This window comes from Mandrillus leucophaeus, unplaced genomic scaffold, assembly GCF_000951045.1.
Source record: "Mandrillus leucophaeus isolate KB7577 unplaced genomic scaffold, Mleu.le_1.0 Scaffold3600, whole genome shotgun sequence".
In the NCBI taxonomy this organism is placed as follows: Eukaryota; Metazoa; Chordata; class Mammalia; order Primates; family Cercopithecidae; genus Mandrillus; species Mandrillus leucophaeus.
The window spans coordinates 72,929-97,794 of NW_012103811.1; the positions used below are offsets into that span (position 1 = coordinate 72,929).

Below are 24,866 nucleotides of genomic sequence, written 5' to 3' on the forward strand. Positions count from 1 at the left end.
CTTTTGCCCAGAGTTGAATCATTAACAGGAACCTAATACGAAGACAGGTGTTCAAAACTGTCATGGTTACAGCCATCAAATTACAGGAGGTTCACACACAGCAGTCAGCAATGGTTTGGGAATATTAAATAAATGTGTTTCTGTAACAGAACAAGACAGGATCATTTATTTATGCAACTTAAAAGCTATCCCAGAAGGAGAAAAAAGTAGCACATTATTTGTCCAAAATAAATAAGATTGGACAACTGAACAGCTCTCTGTGGATCAATTTACAGATCATATGGAAATACGCTTATCTTATTGAGAAACATTTCATTTTAGATGTTCAAATACCTTAGCATATTTTAAAAACTATTTCCTATGTGGCCAAAAGAATTCATGTTCTATTCGGTAAAAATTAACCAAAATTAATGGTGCTTTCCAATGGACGCAGGAAACCTTTTTTCTTTACAAAACATGCCCACCCTTTTTTTGTTGCTACTTCCCACATTGAATTCTTGTTTTACTGAATTTTTTTTTACTATAAAAATAAAGCATGATAATAGTTTTAAAAGCAAAACAGGAGTATTCCAGAAGTACAGACCCCACTCCCACTCCTTGTCACCTTTCTGACACTCTGCCCCTTAGCTATACTGGAACAGGGCGCCAACTGCAAGGAAAATCCTAGGGACTAGGGGCTGAGGAACTATAAGTGGAGCGATGGAAGAGTGTCCAGTAGCCCAGGAAAGGATGAAACAATTCCCCAACAAAAAAGTAAAAATTTTCAATAGCCCTCCGAGAAGATGCAGCCCCTCCCAGGTAACCAGAGAAAGGCAAATTCTGAATGCAGGGAGAAGGGGCTACTTTGGGCCTCCAGGACTACAAAGACAAAAAAATGAGTGACAGGACCTGATGTGGTCGGGGGAGATGGGAATGGAAGTAAAGGAGGGGGTTCGTACTCTTGGTGGGAGTGGAAATTGGGGACACAAGCTTACTGGCGATGCAGTCCTCACGTGACCAGGAGCTGACGTGGGCAAAGGTACTTAAAGCCCTGACCGCCGTCCCCCGTCCTCCTCTGGGTACCAACTCTATTGCGCAGCTCGCTGCCGTGCGTTTAACCCAGGCGAGGAGGAGGAGGAGAAAATTTCCCAGACTCGGGCAGGTGGGTGCGAGGGTGGGCACAGTCTGGGACCCCTGAATGGGGTAATCTAGGGATGCGGGAGTCGGAGGCCGCGGGTGCCTCGGTCTCCCCCGCTCCTGGCCGGCTTTCCAGACCTGAGGTGCTCAGACGCGGCTCATTTTGGTGGGCGGCGAGGAAAGGGGGAGGGGGAAACGAAAAGACTTTTGATAGAGTTTACGAAGAATCCGCTTACTTCCTGTCCAGCCAGTGTTTTTGGTTTTGTTTATAACATTCAGGCCCGCACCCCGCATCCCGTCCTGTTTTGAGAGGAGGAGGGAAGAGAAATAAACGTGGCAGCGCATAGAAGGCCAGCGGAGAGGTTGGGAAAGGGTAACCAGGAGGCGGGGGTGGGGCATGCAATTTGGTAACAATCTGGGCCGTACACTCCCACCCTGACCTCCCCCACCACCGCCCCCGCACCCTCCCATCACCCAGCCGACCCTCTGTGCTTTGGGAGTGCTGGGAAATGGGTGTACCAGCTGCTGTTGGAGAGATGGCGGGTTTGGCGCTGCCTGGGCTTCACGGGAGGTGGGGGTGGGGGGAACCCTGAGAGAATCTGGTATTAAACCGCCTTGTTAACTCGCAGACTGCTTTCCAGACACCTCCGGCCCACACAGCCGTTCACCCCCCGTCTTTTCAGTCCTGGAAAAGGAATTCGGGTATGCAGGCGGGAGAAATGGCGGTTGTTGGGGGGATTTGTGGAAAGTGGCAGGTAAAGCCCATAACAGAGAAATCGTGGAAAATCTCAACCCTGAACCCGAAAAGGCAGACGTTGAGGCCCCTCTTCTGCAGGCTAATCCTAGGCCTAGGGGCTGGGTAGCGAAAGACGGGTGATCCTGGGAGGGGAACACTGAATTGTTTGGCAGGAGTCCCCCATACCGCGTCCCATCCGGCTTTTGCTGCACCCTCGCCCTCGCCCCGCTCCCCTCCCGCTTCGTTGGAGGAGAAGGGGTGTGGCGGTGTGTCCCGGAGAAATGGCGGATGGGGGCGGGGCAAAGCGGAAGGAGGGATTGAGTGCCTGGGGAGCCTGCGCAGGAGGAGGATTGAGAAGGGAGGGTGGGGTGAGAAGAGTTGAAGGAATTGAGAGGTAGAATCATTTGACATTCTGGTGTGCGAATACGAAAAGGCAGTTACTAAGACCCTTGTCCTGGTGCTGATCCATCCACCAGGCTTTCATTGTCTAACGGCGACAGACTATATTTCTGCTCTTCAGTCTGTCCTTAGGATGAATCTCTAACTGAACTGAAGTAAGGAGAAACAGCCTTGAATCTTTGGAGGTCAGTGTTGGGGTTGGAATTGTCTGGGGCCCCCAGGTGTGGGTGTGGCAGAGACCAGAGCAGAGTATGGGACCAGAGGCTCCTCTTGCATCTTCTCTCTTTTAACTTAAAAGACACCCTTGCCCCTTTCCCCGGGCCCTTTCTTTTTGGTGCAGAGAAAGGGGCGTGGCATCTGCCTTAGTTAATATTTGGGGGAGAAAAGGTTGAAGAGGAAAAAAGGATCCCTGAGAGGGGGAAAACTTTTGACCCACAGGGTTTCAAATCAGGAAAAGAACCAGAATTTGTCCACCAAAGGCTCAAAAACACCCTTTCTGATCTGTCCTCAGGTCTGTCTTCCTTTTGGGCTCTGTGCAACTGCAGCTACAGTGGAAAAAAGCAAACTACTCTTGATCCCAGGAGGTTGGTATGTGCATGAGCAACATCTAGGGACCTTGGGGGTAGGGAGTGGGACATCATAGCAGTGTCTGAGGTCTCTACTGTTTTCCCAGCTCTCCACCAGCTTTGCCGATGTCTGTACTGCCTCTCGTCCCCCACATTTAGATGCTGCAAGTTGTAGGCATTGGCAGAGCAGGCTAAGGTTGAAGATGTAGAAAACGTTAAACTAGGTCTGTGAATCAGCAAACACAGGCCTTGACACCTGTGTTTGGGTGCTAGCTCACCGAGCAAGCATTGTGTCCCTAAACTCTTCTCTAAGTAAAACTGGTTAGACACGAAGTGAGCAAGAGCCCTAAGCCTCATTTTTATCCTTTACCCCCAGGCCCTGCCTAAGCCTCAGCAGAACTTGTAAGCCTAAACTGAAGAGCCTCACCCGGAGGAGCAGGCATCCCTTAACCTTAAGCAAGCCACTTCCACGCCCTGGATCAGTGAATAACCCCAGCTGCACCATGAGCCGCGTTCGGGATGCTGGCTGTGTAGCGGCGGGGATAGTGATAGGGGCTGGTGCCTGGTACTGTGTCTACAAATACACCAGGGGAAGAGACCAGACCAAGAAGAGAATGGCCAAGCCCAAAAACCGGGCTGTGGCTGGGACTGGAGCCAGGGCTAGAGCTGGGCTAAGAGCCGGCTTCACAATCGACCTTGGGTCAGGATTCAGTCCCCCAACCCCAGTCCGCGCTGAAGCAGAGGACAGGGCTCAGGATGAAGCCTCTGCTCTGGACACAGTTGGAGCTGAGGCAGTGGCCCCAGCTGCATCCAGCGCTGAGGCTCAGAGTGGGGCAGGCAGTCAGGCCCAAGAGGCAGATGGAGCCAGGGTTGGGCCTAAGGCCGAATCAATAGTTGGGGCTGCAATGGCTTCTACAATTGCACCACCTCCCGGGGTGACAGAGGCCCTTGGGGCTGCAGAAGCCCATGCAATGACAGGGGCTCCCAAAGTGGCAGAAGCTCCCAGAGAAGCGGAGACTTCCAGGGCAGCGGTGCCTCCTGGGACAGTGGTGCCTACCGAAGCAGCAGCACCCACTGAGGTGACCGAGGCTCCTGGGGTAGCAGCACCTACCAAAGTATCTGAAGCTCCTGGGGTGACATCGCCTACTGAGGCAGCTGAGGCTCCTGTGCCCGCAACGCCTACTGGGGCTGCAGCACCTACTGGGGCTGCGGAGTCTCCTGGAACTTCTGGTTCCCCTAGAACAGCGGTGGTTCCTGGGACATCAGCCGCCAAGAAAGCAACCCCTGGGGCTCACACTGGGGCTATACCTAAAGCCACATCAGCAACTGGAGCGGTACCCAAAGGTGGAGCCAAGGGTGTAACCAGGTCCCGGAATGGGGGCAAGGGCAAGGGCAAGAAAAGCAAGGTTGAAGTAGACGAACTGGGGATGGGCTTCCGTCCTGGAGATGGGGCTGCAGCAGCTGCTGCAGCCTCTGCCAATGGCGGACAGGCTTTCCTGGCAGAGGTCCCTGATTCTGAGGAAGGGGAGTCCGGGTGGACTGACACAGAGTCAGATTCAGACTCTGAGCCCGAAACCCAGCGCAGAGGGAGGGGAAGAAGACCCGTTGCCATGCAGAAGCGCCCCTTTCCTTATGAAATTGATGAGATTCTGGGTGTTCGCGATCTCAGGAAGGTCCTTGCCTTGCTTCAGAAGTCTGATGATCCTTTCATCCAACAGGTAGCTTTGCTCACTCTGAGCAACAATGCCAATTATTCATGCAATCAAGAGACAATCCGCAAATTGGGAGGCCTCCCAATTATTGCGAACATGATCAACAAAACTGATCCCCACATTAAGGAAAAAGCCTTAATGGCCATGAATAACCTGAGTGAGAATTATGAAAATCAGGGCCGGCTTCAGGTGTACATGAATAAAGTGATGGATGATATCATGGCCTCTAACCTGAACTCAGCAGTTCAAGTAGTTGGACTAAAATTTCTAACAAACATGACTATTACTAATGACTACCAGCACCTGCTTGTCAATTCCATTGCAAACTTTTTCCGTTTGCTATCTCAGGGAGGTGGAAAAATCAAGGTTGAGATTTTGAAAATACTTTCAAATTTTGCTGAAAATCCAGATATGTTGAAGAAACTTCTCAGTACCCAAGTGCCAGCATCATTTAGTTCCCTCTATAATTCTTATGTGGAATCAGAAATCCTTATTAATGCCCTTACTCTTTTTGAGATTATCTATGACAATCTCAGAGCAGAAGTGTTTAACTATAGAGAATTCAATAAGGGTTCCCTTTTTTACTTATGCACTACATCTGGAGTGTGTGTTAAGAAAATTAGAGCCTTAGCAAATCACCATGACCTCTTAGTGAAAGTGAAAGTTATAAAGCTAGTGAACAAATTCTGATTGGTTATGTACTGTCAAAAGACTTGAAAGAAATTTCTTGATTTTGCAGTCTGGAAGTGTTGAAAATTGAAAGTTACTGCTTTTCCACTTGCTCATGTAGTAAAGGAATCCTTTCAGCTGCCAGTGTTGAATAATGTATCATCCAGAGTGATGTTATCTGTGACAGTCACCAGCTTTAAGCTGAACCATTTTATGAATACCAAATAAATAGACCTCTTGTACTGAAAACATATTTGTGACTTCAATCGTGCTGCTTGGATGGAAATATTTTTACTGGTTCTTCTGAATTGACAGTAAACCTGTCCATTATGAATGGCCTACTGTTCTATTATTTGTTTTGACTTGAATTTATCCACCAAAGACTTCATTTGTGTATCATCAATAAAGTTGTATGTTTCAACTGACAAAAAGTCGTTCTAATGCTTGAATTTAAAACCCAGCTGGAGAGATAAGGTACATAAATACAAAAGGATATATACAAAGATCTATGAAAAATAATAATAATAAATAAATACAAAAGGATTACTAACAGTACCTGGGCATATGCTCTTTGTCGAATATACATGATCTGTTTAAATGAAGCAGAGGTTGCTGAGAAAGTTTCAAGGAGGAAGGGCGCATTTAAGCCGAGCCCCGAAGGGCAACATAAAAGGGCATTCCAGGAGGGGGAAATGCTTTGGAGAAAGGCATGGAAGTGAGAAATCCGTTCCTGTGATAGGAAGGTAGCCAGTTTGCTTGGAATGGAAGCCATGGGAAGAGGAATAATGAGAGATAAATGTGAAAATTCAGAGTGAGGAAAGTTTGAGGAAGATCCTGAACCCCAAGCCAAAATATTGAAATATATCCTGTCTCATTATGCAAGTCACTGAACAGTTTTGAATAAAGGAAAAATAGGTGGCAATATGAAAGATGGATTGGAGCTATGTTGGAGACTGGACATTTATTAGAAAGTTAGAATAAGCCAAGCAAGAGATGATGAGGGGTGAAGTGGGGTGGTGACTAAAGGAACTGTTAGTGTATGATGATGATAAGAGACAAAACAAAACAAGAAGGACGAAAAGCTGCTGCCTGACGCTTGTCTGTGGATCAACAAAGCTGAAGGATTGTGTAACCTCATTCAGGTCCTGAGAGGGAAGAGCCCTTTCTGGGGGGCAACTGAGGAGACAGCACAATGACAAAGTGAGTCACCATTTGGGGTGAGAAAAAAGCAGTGTAGCAGAAAGAATGACTCTTGGCACAGAGCGGTGGTTGACTTCCTAGGGTTAGAGGTTTAGGTCTGCCGTCTTTTAGAAGAAGAGCACTGGTGAGGCCTTGATGGCAGTTCCCATCCCCACTCCCAAGTTCACTTATGAGCAGGTATACCTTCCTCCCTCCCCTCCCTGGCCCACTGAAGCAATTAGAAAGTGGGAGGGTCCCAGAGATTTTTCCAAACCCAGCCTGCTTTCCTGACACCCTTTATGGTTGACAGTATATTGTATACTTAAAAATTGCAGAAAGAGTAGATGTTAAGTGTTCCAACCACAAAAGGTAACTATATGGGGCAAATGCATATGTTAATTAGCTTGGTTTAGCCATTCCACAATGTATACATATATCAAAATGCCATGTTTACCCCTAAATATATACAATTCTTATTTGTTTACTAAAAATACATTTTTAAAAAATTGTTATATACTTCTATGTTGGCGTGAAAAGACATTAACTACATGTAAGGGCCTATTGCATCAGTCAAAAAGTCCACACAATTAAAACTGGGTGAAAATTCTTTCAGATGTTTATTATATACATCCCTGTGTATTTTTTTCATAAAATTGGAATCATATTGTATGATAGTGGTTCTCAATGTGTAGTCCATGGGCTACTGCAGGTCCCTGAAACAGTAAGGTCAAAACTATTTTCAAAACAATAGTAACATGTTATTTTCTGTTTTTCACTGAGTTGACATTTGCACTGATGGTGCAAAAGCAATGGCGGGTAGAACTGCTGGTGCCTTAGCATGGATTAAGGCAGTGTCCCCATACTATACTAGTAGTGATTGCATTCTTTAGAACCACACGCTCTAATTTTTTTAATCCAAATTTATTTTAAAATGTCTTTAATAATAAAGTCCTTATTTATATAAATTGTATATGATAAAATCTCAATGATTGAGTGCATGTCTTTTTAATATTCCATGTGATGAAATAGGAAGTACGCACAAAGCATTTCTGCCGCATAGCTTAGGACAATGGTTGTCTCTAAGGTAAATATTTGCATAATCATTTTAGTTGTGCACTGAATTAGCTGCTTTTTTCATGGAACATTAGTTTTACTTGAAGAATGACTGGCAGACAAACTATGGTTTTTCAGACTTGGGTATTTATTAGAGATTTTCTTGAAAATGAATGAAGTGAGACTTCAAGAAAAACAACTGACAGGATTTGTCACCAACAATAAAATTTGAGCTTTTAAGCAAAATTAGAAATTTATAAAACTTGCATCCACAAATGCAAGCTTGACAGCTTCTCTTGAAGATTTTTCTGACGAGATCAGTGGTGATAATAATGGAGGTGATGGCCTTTTTTTCTTTTTCTCCTAGGAGAAAATTGATGGAGGACCCTAGGGCTTAATGTTGTTCTTACTCAGTTTTACTGTAATCATTGTAACCCATATGACATCGAATCCATGGCGATTTAATAAATAATACAATTGCTGTGGTAACAACATGACCCTGAGTGAGGTTAGACCCAAGAATTTTTGAACCCTTACTAAGGGGAACCTGAAAATATGTCAGTCCTGGAAAAGGACTTCTGGGGTAAGATAGTATTTGAGTTTGTATTTGGAAGATGGATGCATCAGCATCTCCTGGCTTGATCCTCACTATTCAGGTAGTCTAACCAGCTTCATCTGCTCTGATTAACAGTGGAAACTTCCATAATCTTCAGGTGAAACCTATTCCCGTATAGAGATGTGTGGTCTGGCCTAATGAACAAGCTACAAATCACTCAATAGGGAAATGCTTTATTTCCTAAGGTCTGGATTTTTGTGCCTTAAATCACATCACATGTGAAAGTACGAGCATAGTTCAGGTGTGGCTAAATCCTAAAAGAGTAGTTCTTTGAAAGATTTAACTTCATAGAATAATAACAATAGGTACCAGGAATTGAACATCAGCTGTATAGTATTCTATTATTCTTGGAGTTCCTGGAGCTGCATTTGTTTCCACCCTTTATCAGGCCAGGTTATTCAACTTTTCCTTTGTAAGATCTATTACAATATATTTCCTTAAATTATCCTTTTGCGCTTAAGCAAAAGGCCTCATACTAAGAGTAAGATGAGAGATGGGGTAGTAAGCAATAGAGTCTCATGAAATCATGGGATATTTGGGTTGAGGTGGGCAAAATGCAAATGAGACTTCCTTCCCAATCTGGGGTCGAAAACAGTCTATAATTAATTGAGAGCTTTCCCTGTTACAAAAGTTCTATGTGACAAGGTAATTGCTCCTATAGAACAATTTCATGGGGAAGAGGAATTGAGTGGGATCAGGTATTTGTATCTAGGGACAACGAACAACTTCCAGTGAAAACAATGAGTAGGCTTGAATATGGAATTTAATGTAAAAGATAAAACAACAAGGAATCCTACTGCAAGAATCCTTTCCAGTTAAGGCTATCATACAGAGATCTCTTGAAGAATGAGTTTAGGAATTGACCTTGTCTATTACTTAACTGTAATATCAGTTGAATTCACCACCTTACCAGGTTTCCTTAGTGAAACTGGAAACACTGGTAACCGGGATAGGTAATCTGGCAAATCCTGAGCCTTTTTGGGATTTTTGAAAATAGTTCTGACTATGCCCTGCCTATAAAGAAAATAACAATTTGCCTCATATGCCCCCACTGAAACTCGTATTTTAAAATACGAGGTTGATATTTTAAAATATGAGGTTGATAATTTAATATTAAAACCAGAGAATTAGATTTTCAGTGTGCCTGACTAGGGGACAGAGTTTAGATCAGTCCAAATTAATTGCAGTTAGAGTTCTCACCTATTGTTAATACATGAATAATATATTGATTAGCTCTAGACTTAAGTTAGACATGAATGGTAAAATTTCAAGAACAACCACTAAAATTATAGAAATAGAGTATATAATATCTAGAGCAATAAAAGAAAAAATGCACTTTGAGAAAATATTTTTAATCCAAAAGTAGGTGAGAAATGAGAAAAGTGAAGCCTCAAAAAAGGAAGACAAATAGAAAGTACATAGTTCAAATGTATTTGTAATCACAGTAAGTGAAAATGGCTAAATTTACTTGTTAAATATATATAACCGGATTTTGAAAACCATCTACATGCTAAATAATAAGCATGCAGAAATTTTGAAAGCAAAAAGATAGGAAAAGTTATACCATGTAAGCATTAACCGAAAGGAGGCTGCCATAGCCAAGTAAATATGAGACTAAATAGATTTTAAAGCAAAAAATATTGTTAAAGATAAAAAGTGGGTGAATGATTAAACACACTGTTACATCCATAACATAGAATACCATTTGGAAATAAAAATGAATGAACTATTGATACATACAACAATCTAGATTAATCTCAAGGGCATTATACTGAGTGAGAAAACAAATCTCAAAAAGTCACATACTATGTGATTCCATTTTTATAACATTCTTCTTTTAGCTTTGTTATTGATACATAATAATTGTAGTATTGGTGGAGTACATGTGATGCTTTGATATGTGCCAACAAGGTGTAACGATCAAGGATATTCAGGATATTCAGGATATCCACTACCTTAACCATTTGTCATTTCTTTGTGTTGGGACCATTTCAAATCTTCTAGCTATTTTGAGTTATTGTTAACTATAGTCACCCTACTGTGCTATCGAACTCTAGAACTTATTTCTTCTATCTAACTGTATGTTTGTACTCATTAACCAACCTCTCTTCATCCCCCGCTACCCACCTCACCCAGTTCCCAGACTCAGGTAACTATCATTCTACTCTCTACCTCCATTAGATGAACTTTTTTTTGGCTCCCTCATGTGAGTGAGAACATGCAACTGCCTTTTTGTGCCTGGCTTATTTTACTTAACATAATGACCTCCAGTTCTATCCATGTTGCTGCAAATGACAGGATTTCATTCTTTTTATGGCTGAATAGTATTCCATTGTGTATATATAACATATTTTCTTTATCCATTCATCCATTGATGGACACTTAGGTTGCTTTCACATCTTGGTTATTGTGCATAGTGTTGCAATAAACACGGGGGTGCAAGTATCCCATTGATATACTGATTTTCTTTTCCTTGGATAAATATCCAGTGGTGGGGACTGCTAGATTGGATGATAGTTCTAATTTTGTTGTTTTTGAGAAACCCCTATACTCTTTTCTGTAATGGCTGTACAAATTTATATTCCCACCAACAGTATATTAGTGTCCTCTTTTCTCCACATCCTCGCCAGCATGTTATTTTTTTGTCTTTTTGATAGTAGCCATTCTAAATGGGGTGAGTTGATATCTCATTCTGGTTTTGATTTGCATTTATTTGATAATTACTGATATAGAGCATTTTTTCATATACCTGTTGGCCATTTGTATGTCTTCTTTAGGGAAATGTCTGTTGAGATCCTTTGCCCACTTTAATGGAATTATTTGGGGTTTTGCTCTTGAGTTGAGTTCCTTGTATAACAGTCTTAAAATGAAAAAATTATAGAAATAGAAAACAGATTCATGGTTGCCAGGTGTTAGGCGTGGTAGGGTGGGTAGTGTGTATCACTGGAAAGGGGCAGCACAAAGGATATCTCTGTGGGGATAGAATAGTTCTGCATCTTGATTGCAGTGGTGTGATACAATGGTATAGAACTATATGATGCATTTTCTACCAGTATCAAATTCCTAATTTTAATATTGTACTACAGTCATATAAAATGTAGCCATCGGGGGAAACTGTTAGGAAAGGTACAGAAGACCTGTTGGTATTATCCTTGCAATTACAGGTAAATATATAATTATTTCACAATAAAAGTTTTTAAATGATGGTAAAAAGTTAAATTCGCCAAAAAATTATAAATTTGTGAGTATATATGAAATAACCTCAAAATATATAAAGAAACTGGGCACAGTGGCTCAGCCTGTAATCCCAGCACTTTGGGAGGCTGAGGCAGGTGGAGCGCTTCAGGTCAGGAATTCAATAACAGGCTGGCCAAAATGGTGAAACCCCATCTCTACTAAAAACACAAAAAATTAACCGGGCGTGGTGATGCGTGCCTGTAATCTCAGCTAATCAGGAGGCTGAGGCAAAAGACTTGCTTGAACCAGAGAGGCGGAGGTTGCAGTCAGCCGAGATTGCGCCATTGCACTCCAGCCTGGGTGACAGAGCGAGATTCCATCTCAAAACATATATATGTATATATAAAGAAAAATGTTATGGAACTATAAAAGGAACAAATCAACAATCACACGGAAGAATACAACATACTTCTCTAAAGTATTTAAAGAATAAGGAGAACAAAAAGTATTCTATTATTATATCTTGATAGTAAAGATATAGAATATTGAGCAATGTGGTCAACAATCTGATTTAATGGACATACACAAAATCCTGCACCAATTAATAGGAGAATACACTTTCCTCTCAAGCATACAGGAACTATTTATAATAATGATCATGAATTTGGCCATAAAACAGATCTCAACAAATTTCCAAGAATCAATGTCATAATAATCACTTTATTTGACCAAAATGCAATTAGGATAGAAATAAATAACAAGGTAATATGTTTTTAAAACCATGTATTTGAAACTTTTATTTTATTTATTTATTTATTATTTTGAGACGGGTTCTCACTCTGTCGCTCGGGCTGGAGTGCAGTGGCGCGATCATGGCTCACTGCAACCTCCGCCTCCCGGGCTCAATGGATCACACCACCTCAGCCTCCCAAGTAGCTGGGACTACAGGTGCATGCCACGTTGCACGGTTAATTTTTGTATTTTTGGTAGAGACGGGTTTGTCCATGTTGCCCAGGCTGGTCTCCAACCTCATGTGATTCTCCTGCATCTCTGTATTATCCTTGCAGTTACAGGTGAATATATAATTATTTCACAACAAAAGTTTTTAAATGATGATAAAAAGTTAAATTCGCCAAAAAATTATAAATTTGTGAGTATTTAATAAAATAGCCTCAAAACATATAAAGAGGCCAGGCACAGTGGCTCAGCCTGTAATCCCAGCACTTTGGGAGGCTGAGGCGGGTGGCCTCCCATAGTGCTGGAATTACGGGTGTGAGCCACCACCTACGGTCATGTTTGGAAATTTAAAAAAAGAAAAAGAAAAGAAAAGTTTTTTGTAGTTTATGGGTTAAAAAAGGAAGCACAATAGAAATTCTAAAACACTGAAAACTGAATAATAACAAAAACACTAAATACCAACATTTGTAGGATTCAGTAAAAACAGTATTGCTTTTTTTCTTTATTTCTTCTAAAAGGAAAAACAATGGGATACATTTGCCGAATGTGCAGGCTTGTTACATAGGCATACGTGTGCCATCGTGGTTTGCTGCACCTATTGACCCGTTCTCTAAGATCCCTCCCCTCACCTCCCACCCTCCAACAGGCCCTGGTGTATGTTGTTTCCCTGTGTCCCTGTGTTCTCAATGAAAATATTATTTCAAAGGAAATTTATGGTCTTAAGTTTTTATGTTATATGAAATGTCTACAACAGGCAAATCTATAAAGACAGAAAGTAAAGTAATACTTGAAAGGAGAGGCAGAGGCAAGATGAAGAGTGACAACTCATAGGTGCAGGATTTCTGTTTGGAGTAATGAAAATATTCCACAATTCATTGTGGTGATGGTTGCACAACTCTGGAAGCATACAACAAAAGGTTGAATTTTACACTTTAAATAGGTGAATTATTTAAAATGTGAATTATATCTCATAAAGCTGTTTTAAAAATCTTATGTTAGACTGGAGGGAAAAAAAGGTACGCATTAATGAGCTAAGCATCCAAATCAAAAGTTGGAAATAGACTGATAGAATAAATGTAAAGATAATAAAATGAAAAAGACAAGAGCAGAAATAGACGGAATAGAAAAAAATACGTTTGATAGAATTTTAAAAAATGAAAAATTGGTCCTGAAAAGATATAATTTAAAAAGCAAACCTTTGGTAAGACTAATCAAGAAAAAAGGTGAAAATAAACAATATTAGCACTGAACAAGAGGACATAATAATGAATATGCAGTGATTTTAAGAGATAAGAGAATACCATAATTAACTTTATGACAATGAATTTGAAAATGTGGATGAAATGGATACATTATTGGAAAAATAAAACTTGCCAAAATTGGCTCAGAAAGAAACAGAGAATTCAAAGGGTCCTATAACCACGGGAAAAAATTAAATCAGCAGTTTAAAAGTTCCCTGCCCCTCTCCTCAAAAAATAGACCCAGATGTAACAGATAAAGTCCAATCTTATACAAACTGTTCTATAGCCTAGAAATAAGTAATGTTCTTCAATGCGTTTTATGAGTCAAATATCTTTTATATTAAAACCAACACGATCAGTATAAAAAAGTGAAATTTCAAACAAGTCTCAAAATATAGATGTGAAAATCTTAAACAAAATACCAGCAAGTAGAATCCAGCAATATATTTTAAAAAGTCATGATCAGAATGGTAAGGCAGAGCTGGTTTAACATTTTAAAAAATCTATCAAAGCTTAATTGATACATTCTAACACTATATGGAAATATAAAGACCCAACAAGAGCTATATCAATTTGGAAACAAAGGATACTTACTCTACTGGAAACTTACTCTACTAGATAGTAAGATACACTGTATGTGTCAGTCAGGGTAACAATATGCTATACTGAAGCAACAAATGAACCTCAAAACCTCAGTGAACTAAACAAAGGTTTATTTCCTATTTACGTAAAATTTAATGATTAGGCAGCTCTCCAATCTTCCACGCAGTTACTCAGGAACCTAAGACTTCTTCCATCTTGTGGTTCCTCCATCTAAACACACAGCCTTTTACACCAGTTTTAAATAACTTTAACCCAGAAATAATAAACATTACTTTGCTTGTAGTGTGTAGTCCAGATAGTCATATGACCTCAATCTAACTGCAAGGCAAGTTAGGAAAGTAAGTACAAAAATCATTTGGTGAGTACCAGCTATCCTTGCCATGTCATAGTAACAAAAGTAATATGGAAGAGATAAATAGATAAATGGAAGCGCTTAGAGACAGACTTAAGTAGATACTGAAAAAACTGGCAGCACAAATCAATGGAGAAAGAATGGACGGTTTAATATATGGAATTGGAAAGACTAGCTATTTGAAGAAAAATAAAGCTGGAACCCCCCTTAGCACCAAGTATAAATCCAGACTACAGAGAACAAAATAAATATGAAAGCTAAAATTGTGAACTTAATAGATGATAATATAGAAGAATATCTTTGCAGCCTAGAATTAGATAACAATTTCTTAAACAAAACCTCAGAAGTAGATGCCATAAGACACAAAAGATTAATAGATTTGATTACATAAAAAATAAGAATTTCTATTCAATGAGAGACACCATAAACAAAGTTAATAGATGACAGAGAAAACTTATTTACAATACCTTTAACAAAGGATTAATAGCTAGCATATACAAAGTACTCCTGCAAATCCAAAAGAAAAGGACAGGAATACACTGCCCTATAGTGACAAAAGAGGACGGACAGGTGAGATGGCTCCTGCCTGTAAAGCCAGTGCTTTGGGAGGCCAAGGCAGGAGGATAGCTTGAGGCCAGGAGTTGAAGACCAGCTTAGGCAACATGGCAAGATCCTGTCTCTACAAAGAAAAAAAAAAAAAACTATTTTAAAAAATTGGCTGAGTGTGATGGTGCATGCCTCTGCTTCCAGCTACTTGGAGCAGCTAGGCAGAAGGATTGCTTGAGCCCAGGAGGTCAAGACTGCAGTGAGGCATGTTGGTGTCACTGCACTCCAGCCTGGGTGACAGACTGAGACCCTATCTCAAAAAATAAAATAAAGTAAAATGAGAAAAATAAACTGACAAAACATGACAAATATACCCCGAGGAGATGAAAACCAAAATGCTCAGAAATAAATGAAGAGATATTCAGACTCATTATTAACCAGTTAATTGCTAATTAAAATTCAATTATAAATCCGTTTATACCTATTTGGCTGCCAAAAATTTTAAAGCTGGGACATGCCAATTGTTACTGAGGGTACAGAGATAGAAGAATTCTAACGCACACAGCTAATTAGAGTTTAGACTGGAGCTGCTATTCCAAAGAGCAATCCGACATACATAAATGAATTATACATATGCCCTATGGCTCAACAATTCCATTCATTTTATATATATTCCAGAACACTTTTCACATAGGTCCATAAGGGGACATGCATGAGGACGTTCATCACAATGTATGAGGTAACAGTAAGTTGGAAGCAGTATAGATTTTATTTCCAGGAAAATGAGGAAGTAAATTGGAGTGGATGAATACCGTGGTACATTATACAACAGTGTGAGACTACAGACGATGTACACAGAGTGACATAGATCGATCTTTAAAAAAATATTACTGAGTGGGGAAAGAAGTCAGAATGAGATCCACAGCACCATACTACTATCTAAATCCATGCATACAAAATAAAGTAAGTTTTAAAATAACTCAAACAAACATACACATCAAATAAATTAGAAGGTTGCCTTTGGGGAGGAGATGGAAGTAAAGAATAGAGAAGAAAGGAAACAAAGTAGTAAATGAATTAATAAAGAAAAGAAAATGGGTTTGATTAGATCAATGCAGATGGTATGCTACAAAGGGAAGAATATGGTTAGTATAATCCTCATCACCTAAGGTCCAAAAAAAAAAGGAAAGAAAATAATCCATTAATGTTGTAGTAGTATAAAAGTCTAAACTGCTATAATGAAAAACTCAAAAATTGTATGACTTAAAAAATATATATTCTTTACCAAAAGAGTCTGAGGTTAATGTTCCAGGTCAGCAGAGAGGCTCTGCTACACATAACCATTCAGGGTCCCAGGCTCATTCCATCTTGTAGCTCCACCCTTCTCTAGGTACTCAAAGTTATCTGCACTCAGCCGGTAGCTAGGAAAAGAGAGAGCACATGTCAAGCATGAGGACGTTTTATGAGGGAAAGTCTGGAACACATCACTGCTGCCACAATCCATTGGCCAGAACTCAGTCTCATGGTTGCACCCAATCATAAGGGACGCTGACCACTATAGCTAGACCACTATTAACCAGTCTAGCTGGATTCCAAGGAGTGGGCAGAAAGCATGGATATTGGAGAGCACTAACAGCCTCTACCACAGTTTGCAAGAACTTTGTTGAGGGAATTATAAAATGTTTTTAAAAGATATTAATCATCCACAATGCTGGTCTCAGTGACTGCTTTTCCTGGGCAATGGTTTACAAATGTTTTCAACCTCACTGGTACATTTCTCAGGGTTAGTTTGATGCCCAAATTTCTCTCTCCACCCTCGATGTCCATGATCAGTAATGTCTTCCATTTCCCCTGCAACTGTGTCCATCCCTCAAAACGTGAGGGCGGAGAGGCAGGCAGCGATTGGAATTAGAAAATGGACAGGATGTCAGTAACAGAGGCAGGGAATGAACATGAGATTGTACTTCCTCATATTTTCACTTCCTCATGTATTATTACTGCCTTAAAAAAATAAGCATCAGTGGCGAGGAGCAGTGGCTCACGCCTGTAATCTTAGCACTTTGGGAGGCCAAGGCAGGCAGATCACCTGAAGTCAGGAGTTCAACACCAGCCTGGCCAGCATGGTGAAACCCCATCTCTACTAAAAATATTAAAATTAGCTGGGCATGGTGGCACACGCCTGTAGTCCCAGCTACTCAGGAGGCTGAGGCAGGAGAATTGCTTGAATCCCAGAGATGGAGGTTGCAGTGAGCCTAGATCATGCCAATTCACTCCAGCCTGGGTGACAGAGTGAGAAACTCCGTCTCAAAAAAAAAAGCATCAGCACGCAATTATTTTTACAATCAGAAAAAAAAAAAATGAAGCTATTGTCACTGAAAAATTAATGAGGAATTAATCTGGGAAAATCTATCATAAAAATATTTCTGGCCAGGCACAGTAGCTCACACCTGTAATCCCAGCACTTTGCAAGGCCAAGGCAGGTGGATCACTTGACGCCAGGAGTTCGAGATCAGCCTGTCCCACATGGTGAAACCCTGTCTCTACTAAATATACAAAAATCATCCGGGGATGGCAGTGCACACCTGTAATCCCAGCTACTCATGAGACTGAGGCAGGAGAATCGCTTGAACCTAGGAGGTGGAGTTTGCAGTGAGCCAAAATTGCGCCACTGCACTCCAGCCTGGGTAAGAGTGAGGGAGACTAAGTCTAAAAAAAAAAAAAAAAGTTCAACTTAAAAGGGAGGAAGTGCCTTAGCACAATTAAGTTTTGTGAATGTATTGCTTTTCTGCACAAGAAGAGTTTATAAACATGCTAAGGTATTTGATAAGGTAATTGGTAAGGTTTTTGATAAGGTATTTAGAAGGATTAGACTGAATCCTTCTAAACAATGAGATTTAACTCTGGGCAAAGGGAAGAGCTGTGAGATTGATGCTGCAAGGTATGAGGAATGCAGAGATGGTCCTATCCTTTCTGCCCAGTCAAGATCGGGGGAAGGTGCTGCCCCCATCCCCTCTCATATTTCAGAACTTCTCATCTCCTGCATATGGGCACCTGACTCTTGCTCACTTCAAAAACATACCTGGACAGATGACCAAGGTGGTGACCTGAGTAAATGCTTTTGGATCCTTCCCTCCTCCCTCTCCTAAATTTCCACTGGGGTAACCCAGCCCCAGCAGAGAAGGGAGCACTGTTCCTGCCACTGGAAACCAGAATGCATGCCTTCTAGACCCTTGCAGCTGAGGGTGTCCATGAGGCCTGGAGAAGTGATTGCTGGCGGAGTATCCCTAACTGTCTCCCTGCTCTCTGCCCTTATTCACAGTGTCTGAGTGGAAGCCTCCCTGGACGCTATCTGCTGCCTCCCACCTATCATGAGCAGTGCAGTCTGGTGGGCCTTTCATGCCCCAAATCTGCATCTCCAGGGAGTCTAGGGAACCTAGCCTTACTGCACGGTTGCTGCCTTCCAGTCACCTTCCTCCTTAGTGGCCCCTCAGCCAGGCTAAGGACAGTGTCCAAGAAACTCTCACCTACTGACCATACTGATTAACTTAGACCATGTGTTCTCAACTGGACAAGTCTATAAATTCCTGGAAATTGTATACAAGGCTATGTATTGGGAGTGAGGGGAGGGTGCATATAAGTTTTCCAGGTGAGAGGCTATAAGCTATAATTATTAACATGTTTTTAATGGGAAGTATAACCCTAAATATATTAAAAACCACTGGCCCAGAAGGTCTATGTTTATATTTGTTCTAAATAGGATGATTGTTTTTAATAGTAAAACTAATATAGTCATTATAAAAATGTCAAACAATGCAGAATGTATTGTATTCATTCATTCACTTAATAGTCTCTATTGAGCGCCTATGCAAGGCATTGAGAATACAATGGTAGAAAAAACAGACTAGGTCTTTGTATTCATGAAGCTCACAGATTAGTGGGGTATATACATTAATCAAATAATCACATGAGTGTACAGATAATTATAATTCCACATAAATACAAAGAAGGAATGGAACACAAATATGTATATGAGTATATAGCAGCAGATGAAGACATACTCTGAGGGGCTAAAATGGGAACAAAGAAAGCTTTCCTAAGGAAGTAAAATTTGAGAGGAAATAAGGAAAAGTATAAGTACTAGGCAAAGAGGATAATATAAATGTCTTGTAATCATACATCCTGCAGAATGCCATAGCTAACACATATGTATAACTGGAATAAATCACAGTCCACAAACCCAAGTGTATAAAACATCCAGCTTTTATTTTCCATAGCAATACTCATAATTTATATTTTGTCTTCTCATCCCATTGTGGTGCTGAAATGGAATCAGTTTAGGATCTGCTGTGTTTTCCGTTGTGTGTCTAAGATCAAAGATGCTTACAAAGCACCTTAGAGTTGTTGGAAGAGGTCCACATGATTCTAGTATTATTGCTCTACATAACTCGCCATTCTCATTCCTTCCTCATGACCTTTTCAGATATTGTAGCTCTCTAGTTTGCTTGTGTCAACCTTGAATGATCAAGACTTTCTGTGCTGCTTCCCTGCCTTTGCTATGCTGAGATACAGAAAACTTCGTTAGACTCTATACTATATGTCTGGAAGCAATATAAAGCAGCCACGCTTCCACGCTTCAGGTATCTCTTAATAGGTATGACATGTCACCTACACAATTTAATCCAACAAAACTGTTCAACGAATTTCCAGTCAACAGCAGACTGAACTGACTTGGAAAGCTTCCCCCTTCCCACTTGAAACTCACAGATATGATAGAATACTCACCTTCTCCAAAGACAGTAATATAGTCAAGTTCATGGTCATGAAATGGAAATCTCTAAGAAACAAAGAAGGAGCTAGCAACAATGAGCTGGAGATGAAGACAGACGGCTATTGGCTTTAAGATCTAGAGACCAGGATTTAATCCCACATAGGGACGGAAAACAATGCCTCTATGCAGTGGAAGATGGGAAGCTGGTACTGAGCTCCAATCTAAATCTAGACGCCACAGAAACACAACCAGCACATGAAATAGTAACTAGAAAACTTTATCCCACAGCAAAGATACATGAGAAGAAAGCTCATCTTTTATGTGAAGTCATGGGTGGATACGGAGCCCCTTGGGAGCAATCAGAATCCAGGCCAGCTCCATTCATAGGCTGAATTCATAATCTGTACACGTGAGAGAACTCAAAGGACATACACTAATACAAAAATTAATCTGGAACTGGTGAAACTTTTATAGCCCTAGCAGAGACAAAGGCAAGGAGAAAATATAGATCTCAATAAATCACCCAGAATGCAGCACACAAAGATAAAACAGTACAAAATATGAATGAGAAGCTAGAAGACATGGCACAAAAAGGGAAAGTTTCAAAATATACCTAGAACGAAGTCCATAAAGAGAGTCTTGAGAGAATGAGGAAGGGACAATATTTGAAGAGATAGTGGCATGAATTTTTCAACAACTGATGCAAGACATGAATCCTTGAGCAGCACAAATAGAAGTAAAGCCATAGCTTGATACATCTTAGGGAAGAGCACCAACTGTACCTAACACTATATTTTCATGTGTTTAGGCTTTGGGAAATCAAAAAGCCCTTCCATAAACCTTTCCTGAAGCAAGGAATGGAAAAATGGAAAAGTAAGGAATATTCTGGGAAACAAAAGAACATAAGTTTATATATAAAACATACTATTCTGTCATATATGCACATGTGTAAATATTTACAATCTCTAGTGAAATGGTAAATCTTTTTTTAAGAAAAAGTAAGAAACTGGCCGGGCGCGGTGGCTCAAGCCGGTAATCCCAGCACTTTGGGAGGCCGAGACGGGAGGATCACGAGGTCAGGAGAGCGAGACCATCCTGGCTAACCCGGTGAAACCCCGTCTCTACTGAAAAATACAAAAAACTAGCCGGGTGAGGTGGCGGGCGCCTGTAGTCCCAGCTACTCGGGAGGCTGAGGCAGGAGAATGGCGTAAACCCGGGAGGCGGAGCTTGCAGTGAGCTGAGATCCGGCCACTGCACTCCAGCCTGGGCGACAGAGCGAGACTCCGTCTCAAAAAAAAACCAAAAAAAGAAAAAGTAAGAAACTGTTTTCAAATAAAGGAGGATATAGCACTCTTTCCAGGATTCCAGTCAGAGGGTACGTGACAATGTTTAACAGTTTTCTGTATCTGTCATCCCATTCCTTCGTAAATCATTGAACATTTTCTTCCTTCTGACTATTCAGAGGATTCTCTTGGGAACATATACAAAACGATCCCATTGAGAAACGATCCCATTGAGAAATCGTATCAGCTGTTAGTCAAGCCACAGTCTCTACCCAGCTTAACTGTCCTGCTTTCTCCTGATACTAAATTCTGAGCATAGTTATTTTAAAGGTACAACTAAGGTAATCAACATACAATAATGGTAGCTGGAGCAATGTGCTACTGTGAAGTATCAGAGACTGCCGGGCGTGGTGGCTCACACCTGTAAACCCAGCACTTTGGGAGGCCGAGGTGGATGGATCACCTGAGGTCAGGAGTTTGAGACCAGCCTCGCCAACATGGTGAAACCCCATGTCTACTAAAAATACAAAAATTAGCTGGGCATAATGGTGGGCCCCTGTAATCCCAGCTGCTTGGAAAGCGGAGGCAGGAGAATCTGTTGAACCTAGGAGGCAGGGGCTGCAGTGAACTGAGATCAGGCCATTGCACTCCAGCCTGGGCAACAAGAGAGAAATTTCATCTCAAAAAAATAAAAAGAAAGAAAAGAAAAAAGAAAGGGACTTGTAAGGGATGGGGAAGACAAATTGAGAGAGTAAGTATATTATGGATTACAGTCTAAAGATATTTGCTTAAAATCTTTAATCCATCACTTAGGTAGGCCTCTCTAGGTATGTCTAAGAAACAGTATATGAAGCAAAATGTTGATGCAGTGAAGAAATACAGAATCACAAAATTGATTTCAATCAATCCCAGTTTTGCCTATCCCCCAAAAGACCTTCCTTGGAGTTTTCCATTCTCCAAATTTCTCCAGTCCCTTGTAGTATTTCCGTAGGGGACAATTCATATCCATTGTCTGTGCATTTCAAAATTTATATTATTTCTGACTGAAATAGAACTATAGAAAAGAGTCAACTATCATATTTAGCAGAAAGCAATAACAACACTGGAAGAAATAAAATTAAAACAGGAAAAATAATTTCTGGAATTGAGAAACATGATTTTCAAATTTAAAAACTCAGACTAAATGAAAGAGATAATGTCACTGTTGAAAACTGAATAAGCAGCCAAGGTGATCAGGTGAAAATTTAAACAATAAATGAAAATGATGAAGGAAAAGATAAATCTTGGATGACCCATCCAAAAGGCCCAATACATTAATGACTTTCTAGGATGAGAAAGAGAAATAGATGAAGAAGTGATAGGTAAAGAAATTATGAAGAAAAAATTCTCTAATCTAAAGAAAATCTTGAGGCTGAACAATAAAGAGATACCCCAAGTGCCAGACACCATTATTTTTTAAAAGTTCAAATGCCTAGAAGTATCATTATAAAATTAATAAATTCCAATGATAGAGAATATTATAAAAAAGAAGTTACATAAAAAGGAAAAATATCTGACAGATAAATTATTTTTACTTGCCATCCTGGAAGTAAGAAAACAAGGAAATATCCACACACTACTAAAAGGAAAGAGTAGTAACCCCAAAATTGTGTGCCCAACCTAGATAATCATTACAAGTCAAGGTGAAGTAAGATATTCAAGCATGCAAAGATTCAGAGAGAATACAATCCATGTCTAAATTATCACAGGTAGCATTTATTGAGCACTTAGTACTTGTCAGGTGCTGCATTGAGCACTGTACATATCTTTACATATCAGCTCAACAACCTTATGAGATAATCCAATTCTTAGCTTCATTTTCACATAAAGAAATTGAGATAGACAGTGGTTTAAAACTCACCCAAGAAAATACAGCTTTTAAATAAATAGCTTTTAACTCAGCCACTGTCATTCTGAGATCACTAATTTAACCACTATGTACTGAATGCTACTTGGACTTTGTATAAATGTTTCTAAAGGTTTCCTATTTTTGAAGTCAGGGAGCAGTGGGAAAATAAGGCACCTCAGCGGGTGGTGTAATTATCTCATTTGGATTCAACAGTAGAGAAACATTGTTTGATTTTGAGTGCTAGCACTCATGGAATGAAGTGTGCAGAAAAGCATAGTAAATTTTCTGAATTCACAATATAATGAATGTGTAAGAATAGAAGTTTGAACAAACCAAAAAAAAAAAAAAAAGGAAAAGGAAATAGGACTCAACAAAATAAAATTAATAGTAAAAATAATAGGAACGTAAAACAAAATGAAGAGAATAAAATCAAGGGTATTAACTGTTGCACTAAAGGTAAAAGGGCACAGACCATGATAGTGAATTAAAAATCCAACTATATGTTCTTTATAAGAAACACACCTATAACACAGCAACAAAGAAACGTTGAAACAAATCCGTGGGTGAGGAGGTATCAGGCATAAGCAAGCAAAAAGAAAACATGGTTGAAAATATTAATATAAGCCAAAGGAAGCTCTAAAAAAAACACAGTTTGAATCATTATTTGTGTGAATAAAAATGGCACCTCTAAAGAAATTATAATAATCTTGTATGTACCAAACAGCATTGCAACTAAACAGATAAAGCAAAAACTGTTAGAATTACAAGGAGAACTTTAATACACCTCTATCGGAATTTGACCAACCCATTAGATGAAAAGATAATCAAAGACATAGAGAATAAATAATCAAACAACAATATTAACTCAATAGAGAGAAGTTTGCATGATATAAGGAGAGAATGTGCATCTTTTTTCTTACATGTATAAAACTTTTAAGAAATCAATCATGTCCTCAAAAACATAAAAATACATTAATAAATTCTAAAAAAGAGAATATATAGGCATATCCTCTTATCTTAACAAATAAAATTAGAAATAAATAATTAAAATGACCATAGTAATTGCCTGATAATAGAGCAATATTTTCCAAAATAACCCCTACGTCAAAAAGAAAATTAAAAATAAAGTTGCAAGTTATATGGAAAGCAAAGAAAAAGAGAACACATCATATGAAACCCTATTGTGGTGTGGCTAAAGATATACCCAGAGAAAAATCCATAGTCATAATTACCATTATTATTTAATAAAACCATAAATAAAAGAAATACACATTCTTCTTGAAGAAATTAGAAAGCACGACAGAAATAATCCAAAAACAGTAGAAGAAATTAGTAAAATTAAAGTTTAAAATAATGACCAAAAAAAGCCCATTGTAAAAGTGATAAATAGTGCTCGCTTCGGCAGCACATATACTAAAATTGGAACTATACAGAGAAGATTAGCGTGGCCCCTGTGCAAGGATGACACGCAAATTCGTGAAGCATTCCATATATTTTTGAACAATGAGAACACATGGACACAGGGAAGGGAACATCACACTGGGTTCTGTTAGGGAGTGGGTGGCTAGGGGAGGGATAACATCAGGAGAAATACCTAATGTCGGTGACAGGTTGATGGGTGCAGCAAACCACCATGGCACGTGTATAACTATGTAACAAAACTGCACGCTCTGCACATGTAACCCAAAACTTAAAGTATAATTTGAAAAGTGATAAAAAGTTGTTTTTTTAATCACCAATAAAATACATAAACATCATGATTATGGCTAAGAAAACACAGAGAAAGCAAAAGCATACAAATTATGATTAAAGGGTTGAACCACACAAATAGATGTGATTATTATAAATCACACGGGTAATTTATTATTATATTATAATTGTTATTATTATAATTTTACACACAAACATATGACATCAAAATTGATAATCTAAAGATAACATATAATTTCCCAATAGAATAGAAGTTACCAACATTAACTCAAGAAAGAGGAAATTTGACTAGACC

At 39.8% G+C, this 24,866-nt stretch overlaps 1 protein-coding gene across 4 annotated transcripts; it reads left to right on the top strand.

The window, feature by feature from the left end:
- The first annotated feature begins 1,021 nt into the window (after nt 1-1,021).
- Nucleotides 1,022-5,629, top strand: ARMCX2 (armadillo repeat containing, X-linked 2). 4 transcript variants are annotated; one of them, XM_011989747.1, is made up of 5 exons: nt 1,070-1,141; nt 1,746-1,818; nt 2,329-2,406; nt 2,763-2,835; nt 3,194-5,629. In XM_011989747.1, exon 5 carries the CDS (start codon nt 3,321-3,323, stop codon nt 5,217-5,219), a length of 1,899 nt encoding a protein of 632 aa, XP_011845137.1. In that variant the 5' UTR covers nt 1,070-1,141; nt 1,746-1,818; nt 2,329-2,406; nt 2,763-2,835; nt 3,194-3,320; the 3' UTR covers nt 5,220-5,629. The 4 variants fall into 4 exon arrangements, 3 of the variants coding, with proteins under 3 accessions (XP_011845137.1, XP_011845135.1, XP_011845138.1); XM_011989748.1 differs by lacking the exons at nt 1,070-1,141; nt 1,746-1,818; nt 2,329-2,406 and adding exons at nt 2,407-2,436; nt 2,690; XM_011989745.1 differs by lacking the exons at nt 1,070-1,141; nt 2,329-2,406 and having other exon boundaries at nt 1,714-1,818.
- The last annotated feature ends 19,237 nt before the right edge of the window (nt 5,630-24,866 follow it).

Coding starts and splice junctions, on each gene's coding strand:
- ARMCX2 (XM_011989747.1), top strand. CDS start 3,321: ATGAGCCGCGTTCGGGATGCTGGCTGTGTAGCGGCGGGGATAGTGATA.